General features: G+C 43.7%; 1 protein-coding gene across 1 annotated transcript; it reads left to right on the forward strand.

Moving 5' to 3' along the window:
* The first annotated feature begins 8,721 nt into the window (after positions 1–8,721).
* On the forward strand, positions 8,722–9,309 carry LOC104120600 (uncharacterized). The gene has a single exon (XM_009632397.1). The coding sequence runs from the start codon at positions 8,722–8,724 to the stop codon at positions 9,307–9,309; it is 588 nt and encodes a 195-aa protein (XP_009630692.1).
* Positions 9,310–12,389: the final 3,080 nt, after the last annotated feature.

The following is a 12,389-nucleotide window of genomic DNA, read 5'->3' on the forward strand; positions in this document are numbered from 1 at the left end:
CTTGTCGTGAGAAAATTGTTGACTTCAGAGATTCTAAATTTCTGTATTCTATTCTATCACAGATGGTGAGGACACGTACAAGCGGATCTAATGAACATGCACTTGCGCCCCCTGATAGAGCCGCGAGAGGCTAGGGTAGAGGCTGAGGACGTCCATGTGGTGCAGCCATAGCACCCGCACGAGCTACTACAGAGGAGCCCCCAGTAGATCAAGCTGGAGGGCAGACACCTGAGATACCTGTTTCTGCACCAGCCCTCCAGGAGACTCTAGCCCAGTTTTTGAGCATGTTCAGCACTTAGCTCAGGCTGGATTAATTCCACTTGCTCCTGCCACATCTTAGGTCGAGGGAGGAGCACAGACTCCCATCGCCGATACTCCAGAGCAGCGGGTTCAGGTCGACCAGGTTCCATAGATTGTACCAATGCAGTCGGTAGCTCCAGCTCAGCCCGAGGTTAGGGCATCAACTTCTGAGGTGGAGCAACTCAGACTTGAGAGGTACAAGAAGTTCCACCCCACCTACTTTCAGTGGATTGGCTACAGATGATGCTCAGGGTTTTCTGGAGGAGTGTCATCGTACTCTTCGTACTATGGGCGTAGCGGAGACGAGCAGAGTGTCTTTTACCACATTCCAGCTTAGAGGAGCAGCCTATCAGTGTTGGCATGCTTATGAGTTGAGTAGTCCGACTGAGACAGCTTCACTTACATGGACTTAGTTCTCGGACATGTTTTTGAGAGAGTACGTCCCTCAGAGCCTCAGGGACTCATGGCGCGTGGAGTTTGAGCAGCTGCACCAATTTGCTATGATTATGTCATAGTATGTAGTTCGCTTAAGTGATTTGGCCTGACATGCACCGGCCTTAGTTGCCACAATTAGATAGAGGGTTCGACGGTTTATTGAGGGACTCCATCCTAGTATCTAGAGTAGTATGGCCAGGGAGTTGGAGATGGATATTTCTTATCAGTAGGTTGTGAGTATTGCTAGGAGGTTTGAGGGCATGTTTGCCAGGGATAGAGAGGAGAGGAAGGCCAAGAAGTCTCAAGAGACTGGTTATTATTCTGGAGCTCGTATCCCAGCAGCTCGCCATGGTAGGGGTTATATGAGCCGCCCCGTTCATTCAGATCTTCCAGCCGCCAGTAGTGTTCCAGCTCCTTCTAGACCCCAGGAGCATTATTATGCACCGCCAGTATCTAGTGTGCCTCCTTCACGGGGTGTTTCTAGCGGCCAAACCAGCAGACATGGCCCGAGCCAGTCACAGCAGCCATGCCCTCCCAGAGCTTGTTTTGAGTGTGGCGACACTCGCCATATGGTGAGGGATTGCCCCATGATTAGGAGGGGTGTACCTCCACAGACTTCTCAGCCACAGCGTACTCCACCAGGTCCTCACGCTATGATTACAATGCCATCTACCACCCCACCTGCTCAGCCAGCCTGAGGTGGAGGTCGAGGAGGTAGAGGTCGCTCTAGAGGGGGAGGCCAGGCCAGATATTATGCACTTCATGCTCGTACAGATGGAGTTGCTTCTAATTCTGTCATTACAGGTATTTTTCCGGTATGTGATAAAGATGCGTCGGTATTATTTGACCCAGGCTCTACATATTCTTATGTGTCCTCTTACTTTGCCCCATATTTGGGCGTATCTAGGGATTCTTTGAGTTCCCCTATTTATGTGTCTACTCATGTGGGAGATTCTCTTATTTTGGACCGCTTGTATCGATCGTGTTTGATTTCTCTTACTGGTTTTGAAACCAGAGCCGACTTATTATTGCTCAGCATGGTAGATTTTGATGTTATCTTGGGCATGGACTGGTTGTCGCCCCATTATGCTATTCTTGATTATCATGCCAAAACCGTGACGCTGGCTATGCCAGGATTACCGCGGTTAGAGTGGAGAGGTACCTTCGAGTATACTCCCAGCAAAGTTATTTCATTTCTTAAAGCTCAACGAATAGTTGAGAAGGGGTGTGACGCGTATCTAGCTTATGTGAGAGATGTTAGTATTGATACCCCTACAGTTGAGTCAGTTCCAGTAGTGAGGGACTTTCCAGATGTGTTTCCAGCTGATCTTCTGGGCATGTCGCCCGATAGAAATATTGATTTTGGCATTGATTTGTTGTCGGACACTCAGCCTATCTCTATTCCTCCATATCATATGGCTCCTCTTAAATTAAAGGAGTTGAAAGAGCAGTTACATGAATTACTTGAAAAGGGCTTCATTTGGCCCAGTGTGTCACCTTGGGGTGCTCCTATCTTATTTGTGAAGAAGAAGGATGGTTCTATGCGGATGTATATTGATTACCGCTAGTTGAACAAACTCACAGTGAAGAACAAGTATCCATTGCCTCGTATTGATGACTTATTTGATCAGTTACAGGGTGCCAGAGTGTTTTCCAAGATTGACTTACTTTCAGGTTATCATCAGTTGAAGATTCATGAGCCGGATATCCCGAAGACTGCTTTCAGGACCAGATATGGTCACTATGAGTTTCTTGTTATGTCTTTTGGACTGACCAATGCCCCAACAGCTTTTATGCACTTGATGCACAGTGTGTTCCGGCCTTATCTTGACTCATTCGTCATTGTGTTTATTGAAAACATTCTAGTATACTCTCGGAGTCGGGAGGATCATGAGCAGCACCTGAGGATTGCACTTCAAACCCTGAGAGAAAGGAAGTTATATGCAAAATTTTAAGAGTGTGAGTTTTAGCTAGACTCAGTGGAATTCTTGGGTCATATAGTATCGAGTGAGAGGATCCAGGTGGATCTGAAGAAGATTAAAGCAGTGCTGAGTTGGCCCAGGCCGTCCTCAGCTACAAAAATTCGGAGTTTTCTTGGTTTGGCGGGGTATTACCATCGCTTTGTAGAGGGATTCTCATCTATTGCAGCACCTATGACCAGGCTGACCCAGAAGGGTGCTCCGTTCAGGTGGACAGAGGAATATGAGAAGAGCTTTCAGAAGCTCAAGGCCACTTTGACTACAGCTCCAGTATTGGTATTACCTACAGGTTCGGGGTCTTATACTGTATATTGTGATGCATCGCAGATTGGTCTCGGCGCGGTGTTGATGCAGGACGGTAGGGTGATTGCCTATGTGTCTAGATAGCTGAAGGTGCACAAAAAGAACTATCCTGTCCACGACCTTGAGTTAACAGCTACTGTTCATGCCTTGAAGATATGGCGGCATTATTTGTACGGTGTTCCTTGTGAGATTCACACCGATCATCGGAGTTTGCAGCATCCGTTTAAGCAGAAAGATCTTAACTTACGTTAGCGGAGGTGGTTGGAGCTACTTAAGGATTATGATATCACTATTTTGTACCACCCTGGGAAGGCCAATGTGGTGGATGATGCTTTGAGTCTCCGAGCAGAGAGTTTGGGGAGTTTAGCATATCTACCAGCAGCAGAGAGGCCATTGGTATTGGATGTTCAGGCGTTAACCAGCCAGTTTGTGAGGTTGGATATTTCTGAGCCGAGTCGAGTATTTGCTTATGTGGTCTCTCGGTCTTCTCTTTATGATCGTATCAGGGAGCTCTAGTATGATGATCCTCATCTTCTAGTTCTTCAGGACAGGGTTCAGCGAGGTTATGCCAAAGATGTGACTATTGGTGATGACGGTGTGGTGAGGATGCAGGGCCGGATCTGTGTGCCTAATATAGATGGGCTTCGGGAGTTGATTCTTGAGGAGGCCCACAGCTCGCGGTACTCTATTCATCCCGGTGCCGCGAAGATGTACCAGAATTTGAGATAGCACTACTGGTGGAGGAGGATGAAGAAGGATATAGTTGGGTTTGTGGCCAAGTGTATCAAATGTCAGCAGGTCAAATGTAAGCACTAGAGACCGGGTGAATTACTACACAGGTTAGAGATCCCAGAGTGGAAGTGGGATCGGATCGCCATGGACTTTGTAGTTGGACTTCCACGGACTTTGAGAAAGTTCGATGCTATTTGGGTGATCGTGGATCGGCTTACCAAGTCAGCTCATTTTATTCTAGTGTCGACCACTTATTCTTCTGAGAGGTTGGCTGAGACTTATATCAGAGAGATTGTCCGTCTTCATGGTATCCCAGTATCTATCATTTCAGACAGAGGTACACAGTGCACACCACGGTTTTGGAGAGCCGTACAGTAGGAGTTTGGTACTAGGGTGGAGCTAAGCACAACCTTTCACCCTCAGACGGACGGGCGGTCCGAGCGCATGATTCAGATTCTTGAGGATATGCTCTGTGGAAGTGTGATGGAGTTTGGAGGGTCATGGGACCAATACTTGCCACTTGTAGAGTTTGCTTACAACAACAGTTACCAGTCCAGTATTCAGATGGCACCGTATGAGGCTTTGTATGGTAGGCGGTGCTGGTCCCCAGTGGGATGGTTTGAGTCGGGCGAGGCCCAATTATTGGGTACAGAATTGGTCCAGGATGCCCTGGATAAGGTAAAGATGATTCAGGAGAGACTTCGCACAGCCCAGTCCAGGAAGAAGAGTTATACGGATCGGAAGGTTCGTGATTTGGCATTTATGGTTGGTGAGTGGGTCTTGCTTCGGGTATCGCCTATGAAGGGCGTCATGAGATTCGGGAAGAAGGGCAAGATGAGCCCGAGGTTCATTGGTCCTTTTGAGATATTGCGACGAGTTGGGGAGGTTTCTTATGAGCTTTCCTTGCCTCCCAGCCTAGCAGGAGTTCACCCGGTATTCCACGTGTCTATGCTTCGGAAGTATCATGGTGATCCGACTCATGTATTGGATTTCAGCTCAGTCCGGTTGAGGAGCCAATAGCCATTTTGGACAGCAGGTCATAAAGCTAAGATCAAAGAACATTGCTTCCGTGAAGGTTCATTGGAGGGAATAGCCGATCGAGGAGGCGACTTGGGAGACCGAGCATGATATGCGCAGCCGTTATGCTCATCTTTTCACCACTTCAGGTATGTCTCTATGCTCGTTCGAGGACGAATGATTTTTTTAAGAGGGGGAGGATGTAACGACCCGGCCAGTCATTTTGAGAGTTAGAGCCCCGAACCCATATTAACTTCTTTCCCCATATCTATTTCTGCTATTGTGACTTGCCTGGATGATTGATTTTGAGTTTTGGATTATTTTGGGACACTTAGTCCCTAAATGAGAGCTCAAGCCTTAGGATTTGGACCGTAGTCGGAACTGTGTAAGGCCGACTCTGGAATAGAATTATGTCAGTTCTGTTAGCTCCGTTAGGTGATTTTGGGTTTAAGGGCTTGTCTGGATTGTGTTTTGGAGGTCCGTTGCTCATTTAGGCTTGAAATGGCGAAAGTTGAGTTTTTAGAGTTTTAGGCCGGTAGTGGAATTTTTGATATCGGGGTCATTTTCTGATTCCAGAAATTGGAGTAGGTCCGTAATGTTGATTATGACTTGTGCGCAAAATTTGAGGTCAATCGGACATGATTTGATAGGTTTCGGCATCGGTTGTAGAATTTTGAAGTTTTAAGGTCTTTAAGTTTGAATTGGAGGGTGATTCGTGATTTTAGCATTGTTTGATGTGATTTGAGAGCTCGACTAAGTTCGTATGGTATTTTAGGATTAGTTGGTATATTTGGTCGAGGTCCCGGGGGCCTCGGGTGTGTTTCGTATGCTCAACGAGACATCTTTGGACTTAGAGAAGTAGCAGATTTTTGGTGTTTTATTGTAGAAAAATCCTTCATCGCGTTCGCGAGAGGTGCCTCGCGATCGCGTAGAGCATCTGGGAAAGGCTGCGAAGTTATTCTTCGCGTTCACGATGTTTTTCCCGCGTTCGCAAAGGTGTGGGACCTTAAGCCTACGCGTTCATGATATGGTCCTCGCGTTCGCGTAGAGGAATGGGGCAGAGGGAGCTTCGGGCATTAAGCCTACGCATTCACGAAGAGGTTCCCGTATTCGTGAAGAGTCCGTCAGTGGAAGGTACGCGTTCGCGAGAGTCCCCTCGCGTTCACGAAGGAGGAATTTTGGGCCATTGGAAGATTTTTCATCGCGTTTGCGATCGTGACGTCGCATTCGCGAAGAAGAACGCACCTGGGCAGAATTTAAGGTTCAAAAACGAGGGTTGAGTTCATAACACAAAAATTTAATTGAGAGCTCGGTAGAAGGCAAAATTTGGAGAGATTTTCGGAGTACGTTTATGGGTAATGATTCCTAACTCCTTTATGGTTATATTCCACTAATCTATGGTTGATTTTATCATTTAATTTCGGATTTTGAGGTTGAAATTGGGAAATGTTTGGAAGAACTTCTTCAACAAAGATTTCGAGTTTTGAAAGGGGATTTGTGGTCGGATTTGAGTAATTTTTATATGGTTAGAATTGTGAGCGAATGGGTTTTTGTATTTTGTGACTTTTACCCGATTCTGAGACGTGGGCCCCACAGGCGACTTTTGAGTTAATTTCGGAATTTTTGTTAAAGTATTGATTTCATTAATTAGATGAGTCTATTATGATTGTATTTATGATATGTAATTGCTTTTGGCTATATTTGGGCCATTCGGAGCCGGATATTCATGGGAAGGGCATTGTGACCGATTGATTGAGCTTGGTTCGAGGTAAGTGGCTTGTCTAACTTTGTGTGGGGGAAATCTCCTTAAGATTTGGAACTATTGTGATATGTGAGTGCCGTGTACGTGAGGTGATGAGTACGTACACGGACTAGGTGTAGTAAAACTCGATTTTTCTTACTGAGCAACAACATGTTTTTCTGTTATTTTGAGTTATACCATTTTAATGAGCACTAATCTATTTTCATTCTTAATTGAGTTATTCCAATATGTGTAGCTATCATGTTTAGTCTAATAAAATATGTCTACGTGTCTTAATTATTTATGTGAATTCTGTGCAACATGGTTAGTGAATTTCCTACTTCTTCCGTGATTGGTACTTAGTCTAAATCGTAAGAATTTCGTGATGTAGCTGTATTTCTATCGTTCGCGCTGCATATTTACTTTGGGACTTCGGAACGGTATTCCGGGAGATCCCCCTATACTGCATATTTACTTTTGGACTACGGACGTATTCCGGGAGATCCCCTTGTCTTGCATATTTATTTTGGGACTACGGACGTATTCTGGGAGATCCTCATGTACTACATATTCATTCGGAACTACGGGACGGTATCGCGAGAGATTACCTATTGTGTTTACCTTGTTCTTAGCTGAGGGCTCCTTTAACTATTAATTTTTTGAGAATTTCTTTATCTGTGTTAGTGTAAATTTTATTTATATCTTTTACTGTTTAATTTATTATATTTACTCCGGTAAGGCCTTGACCTGACCTCGTCACTACTCGATTGAGATTAGGCTTGGCACTTACTGGGTACCATTGTGGTGTACTCATGCCCTTTCCTGCACATGCTTCGTGTGCAGATTCAGGTGCGAGCTATCAGCCTCGGGGTTAGTGCATGCTGCTGATTCTAGGAGACTTCAAGGTATTTCCGCTTGCGTCCGCAGATCCTCAGAGCCCCTTCTACTCCCTCGCTTAGAGATTTTCCTTATTATCTTCAGACTTTTGTATAGAGCTACATAGAGTATAGTAGCTTGTGACTTCGTGATATTCCGGGTCTTGGGAAATTATTTTGTACATGCGGAGTGGTACTACTTTTGGTTATTCACAATATACTGATTTTCTTTAAAATGTTGTGTTTTCTTTACATTTTTCGTAATATTAGGCTTACCTAGTCGTAAAGACTAGGTGCCATCACGACACCTTACGGAGGGTTAATTTGGGTCGTGACATCTATACAACAGCGGTGAAGAAAAACGCTTTAGCTCCTCACGAGATTGAGTTTGTTTTGCTGAAGAAATTTGGGGAGACTTTGACGAAGGGAGCCCTTACGTGGTATTCGCTTTTACCTGAGCATTCCATAGATTCCTTTGAGATGCTCGCGGACTCTTTCATCAAGGCCCATGTGCCAGAAAAGTACGGGCCCGAAAAGCCGATATATTCAGGATTGCGCAAGGAGAGTCCGAGTTGCTGCGGGAGTTTGTAACTAGGTTCTAGAAGAAAGGATGTTTCTACTAGCCGTTCTGGATGAATGGTCGGCTGAAGCATTCACCAAAGGTCTGAATTCGAGAAGTTTCGACGATTCCCGAAAGTTGAAAGAAAGTTTGCTCGAGTTCCAGGAAACAACTTGGGCGGATGTTCATAATCGGTACGAGTCAAAAATAAGGATTGAAGATGATCAACTTGGTTTCTCGATGTCAGTTAAGGGTCGAGATGAGGAGAAGAATAAAAAATATGATTTCGATACAAATCGACGGTCTTCGAGGACTCGGTTATTGCCCTATGAATGGGACGAAGGACGTGGTAGAGGTTTCCGGTCGACAGATAGATTCGCTACCGATAGGAGAACTAATCGCCGCCGAAACAACAGGTCATTGCAGATATGGAAACGTCAGGTTCTCAAGATTCTTCCTACCCCAGACTTTCCGAATACAACTTCAATGTCAGCGTAGTGAAGCTGGTATCGGCTATGAGGAACATTAAAGATGCATGGTTCCTGAAGCTAATGAGATCTGATCCTAGCTAGAGGGATCCTAATTTGTGGTGCAAATACCACAGGACAAACGGTCACCGGACAGGGGACTGCCGGTATCTGTGCGAAGAGGTGGCGACATTGCTGAAAAACGTTCATCCCAGGGAATCTTTAAGTGACCTGGCTAAACCAACTACGGTCGCAATCGTGATAATGCAAAGCCTTCAAAAGTAGGAGAAGACCCACATTCCTGATGATCAACATGATTTTTGGGGGGAACAAGATTAATGTGGTTACATTTTCGGCGGCGAAAAAGATGAAGGTATCAGTGACCCACAGCAAAAGACCCTGGGAAGTTATTGAAGACGATATTATTTTTACGGAGGAAGACACAGATGGACTGTTGCTACCACATTTGGTAATCTCTCTAAATGTTTTAGATTTTAAGATTAAACATGTTCTGGAGGATCCAAGAAGTTCGGCCAATATTATCCAATGGAGAGTATTGGAGAAAGACAAGCTCACTAGAAGTATCATTCCAGCCACAAAACTCCTCACCAGGTTCAATCTAGCAAGCATGACAACTCGGGAAGAGATCTTGCTACCCACGAATGCCGAGGGGGTGATGAAGATGACCCTTTTCGAGGTAGTGGGCGGCGATATGAGTTATAATATCATTCTGGGGAGACCATGGTTGCACGAAATGAAGGTTGTGCCATCAATATATCATCAGTTGCTAAAATTTCCAACTCCTGAGGGAGTTAAACAAATAAGAGGTGACCAACCGGCGACAAGGGAGATGAATTCAATCTCAATCTCTAGTAGGAAAGGGAAGGAGCATGAGGCATAGCAATTATAGGAGCCGAAGCTTATTCCTGAGCCAAGCGAAGTCAACCAAGGGAAAGGGCGTCGGAATCCTATCAGGTTCCAAGGTATTTCTAGGTACCAGAAGAGACGAACACAACAAAGTCCACATTAGAAGAACTTAAGCAAGTCGCATTATTCGAAAATTTCTTGGAGAGGAAAGTCCACTTGGGAACATGACTGCACCCCGAACTCAGGTCTGGATTTATTGAATTTCTTAAATTTAATGTCGATTGTTTTGCGTGGTCGCATGCGGATATGAAAGGTATCCCGCTAGATGTATCCATACACAATCCAATATTGGATCTAAGCATTCCTCCAGTAAGACAGAAAAAATGTCCTATTGCCGAGGCCAGAAATAAATTCGTCAAAGAAGAGGTAACTCGCCTGCTTGATATCGGTTTGATCCGAGAGGTAAAGTATCGCAACTGGCTAGCTAACGTAGTTGTAGTTCCAAAGAAGAATAATAAATTTCGCATGTGCGTAGACTATAAGGACTTAAATAAGGTGTGCCCAAAAGATTTTTTCCCATTGCCAAACATTGATCAAATTAATGAGTTTCCTCGATGCTTAATCTGGGTACAACCAAATCAAAATGGACCCAGAGGATCAGGAAAAAACTCTGTTCATCACGAATTTTGGCACATATTGTTACAATGTGATGCCCTTCGGGCTAAAAAATACTGGAGCCACTTATTAACGACTCGTGAACAAGATGTTTGAAAAGCAAATAGGGAAAACCATGGAAGTTTACATAGATGATATGCTCGTTAAGTCTTTGAATGCAGGTGATCATCTCAAACACTTGCAAGAAACTTTTTGTCATGCTCCAAACCTGAAGAAGCATGGCCGGTACCCGGTGCCATACTCGGCCCGAGCGTACCCCTCTGTAACTGTGAACTCTGGAGGGTAACCCTCAACTTAGGCCGATGAGGCCATATTCTGAATCATTTGAAAATAATGTCTACAACCAGCAATACCAAATTAAACATTTACATAGGGTTGGTAAAGCCACAATACTGATATAAAAATGTACAGAACTCGTCTACAAGCCTCTAGGAATAACTGAATTGTATCATGGTCGGGACAGGGCCTCGACCTACCCATCAAACCTATATATATAAAATGGAATCCAAGGTATCGACCTGGTAACTTCGAGGTATTAGAGCTTACCAACCAAGCTGATGTTTGGCTTTGTCTACTGCGAAGGGTCTATCTAGCTGTCTATTAGTACTTGCAGGCATGAAATGTAGCGTCCCCAGCAAAAGAGACGTCGGTACGAAATAATGTACCGAGTATGTAAGGCAATAAGATAACTGAAATCTGAAACTGAACTGATAATATAATAACTGAAAGTACTAGGGGAGTCAAATATAATTTGAAGATATGCTTACATGCTGATACTGACTCATCTTTCTCAATATAGTAAGTAAAATAGATGTCCGGCCCTATAAGGCTTGGTATGTGTAACTGCTCGGCTATAGTAGGCTCGCTCATAGGCGATCGGCCATACTAGGCTCTGTATCTCGGCCATTCTGGGCTCGCTCATAGGCGCTCGACCACATTAGGCTCGGTATATATCTTACCATCTGATCAGAGGTTGCCCAATAGGGGCCTGCCCATCGATTATAGCTCGATGGTGGTGAAAATACTGTAATATTGTATATATATAAACCTTATGCTCTCTTGACTGGAAGAAGACAATACTCAATTGAATATAAAGTCCCTATAAGGGAGAACACTGTAACTTATGAGACTAGGATAATGTATATAAATTCGGGAGTATGAACTTCTCTTTATGCTTCGTTATCAAACACATGTAGTTACGGGATCATGCCAAAATGAAGAAAGGTTTAGCCTTAACATACCTTAACTCCATTGAGTCCTTAATACCTTCCAAGAAATTCTTCAAACAACTCAACTCCATCTACCACAGTATAAAGAGATTCAAAATCAGTGCTGAGTAAAGGCTAAGTCCGCAACTTAAACTAGTAGCTCGTTTACGTAAATTTGGGAAGCATCTCCCCTGTAACTAGGCCCTCCTCCAATACCATATACCAAAAATAACAAGAACACAACAATAACAACATGTAAGCATCATTTTCCATCCTTATCCCCATCACAATATACCACAAAATAGCCCACACACCCTAATCACTTCATATATAAAACGACAATCAAAGTAGTGTCAAACAACCTAAAATGTAATGACGAACAACTAGCCCACCATTCCGTCATTATGTGGTGTTTCTCCACAAAATTTTTCCTCCAAAACTCCATTAAACAGTAGCAAAATAGATATCCCAACTGCAATATGAAACAGCCCACAAAATAGTCCACTACAAGTCAAATAACTCGAACTTACGGCTTCCGATCACCGTCCCGTGAGTTTTAACTATTACAAAACAAATTTATCAGCCTTTCCTGATATTTAAAAGCTTAAATACAGAAAGTAGGCATATTATTAACTATTAAATACATTTCAAAACTCAAACTACAAAGAAAATGAGAGGCGATATAGCGATACTTACATCATAGGGATCATTTTAATGTTATCGCTATTTGATTTCGTGTCCGGGATGATAATCTTGTTTGAAGAACTTGTTGAGAGATTAAGGGTAAGGTTAGGGGTATTATTTGGGCGTGCTCTCAGGAAAAATGGAGAAAGAGACGAGCGAAGGGATGTAAATATCCTATTTTTTAAAAAGTCAAAAAGGTGCTACTTGGCACCTTTTGATTGGCCCATCTTCAGACGCTTATATCCTTTTATCCGGTCGCCGTATGAACAAATGATTTAGAGCATTGGAAAATGCATTCCAATACCTTTAATTTGGCATATAATGTGTCCCAAAAATACCCCACGATATATATATTGCTCAAATACCTCCATTACAAGGCAAATCCTTAGTCGGTATTTCCGCAACTTAAATCCGATTTTTTTCAAACTTTATATTTTATATCCAAACATCATATATAGTCATATCATGACTTTAAACTCATTTAAATCATGATTAATGAGTCTCATATCCATCTTAACTTACTTAAGACTTCGGTAAACCTTTCTTA

Source organism: Nicotiana tomentosiformis, chromosome 9, assembly GCF_000390325.3.
Source record: "Nicotiana tomentosiformis chromosome 9, ASM39032v3, whole genome shotgun sequence".
NCBI classification, from domain to species: domain Eukaryota; kingdom Viridiplantae; phylum Streptophyta; class Magnoliopsida; order Solanales; family Solanaceae; genus Nicotiana; species Nicotiana tomentosiformis.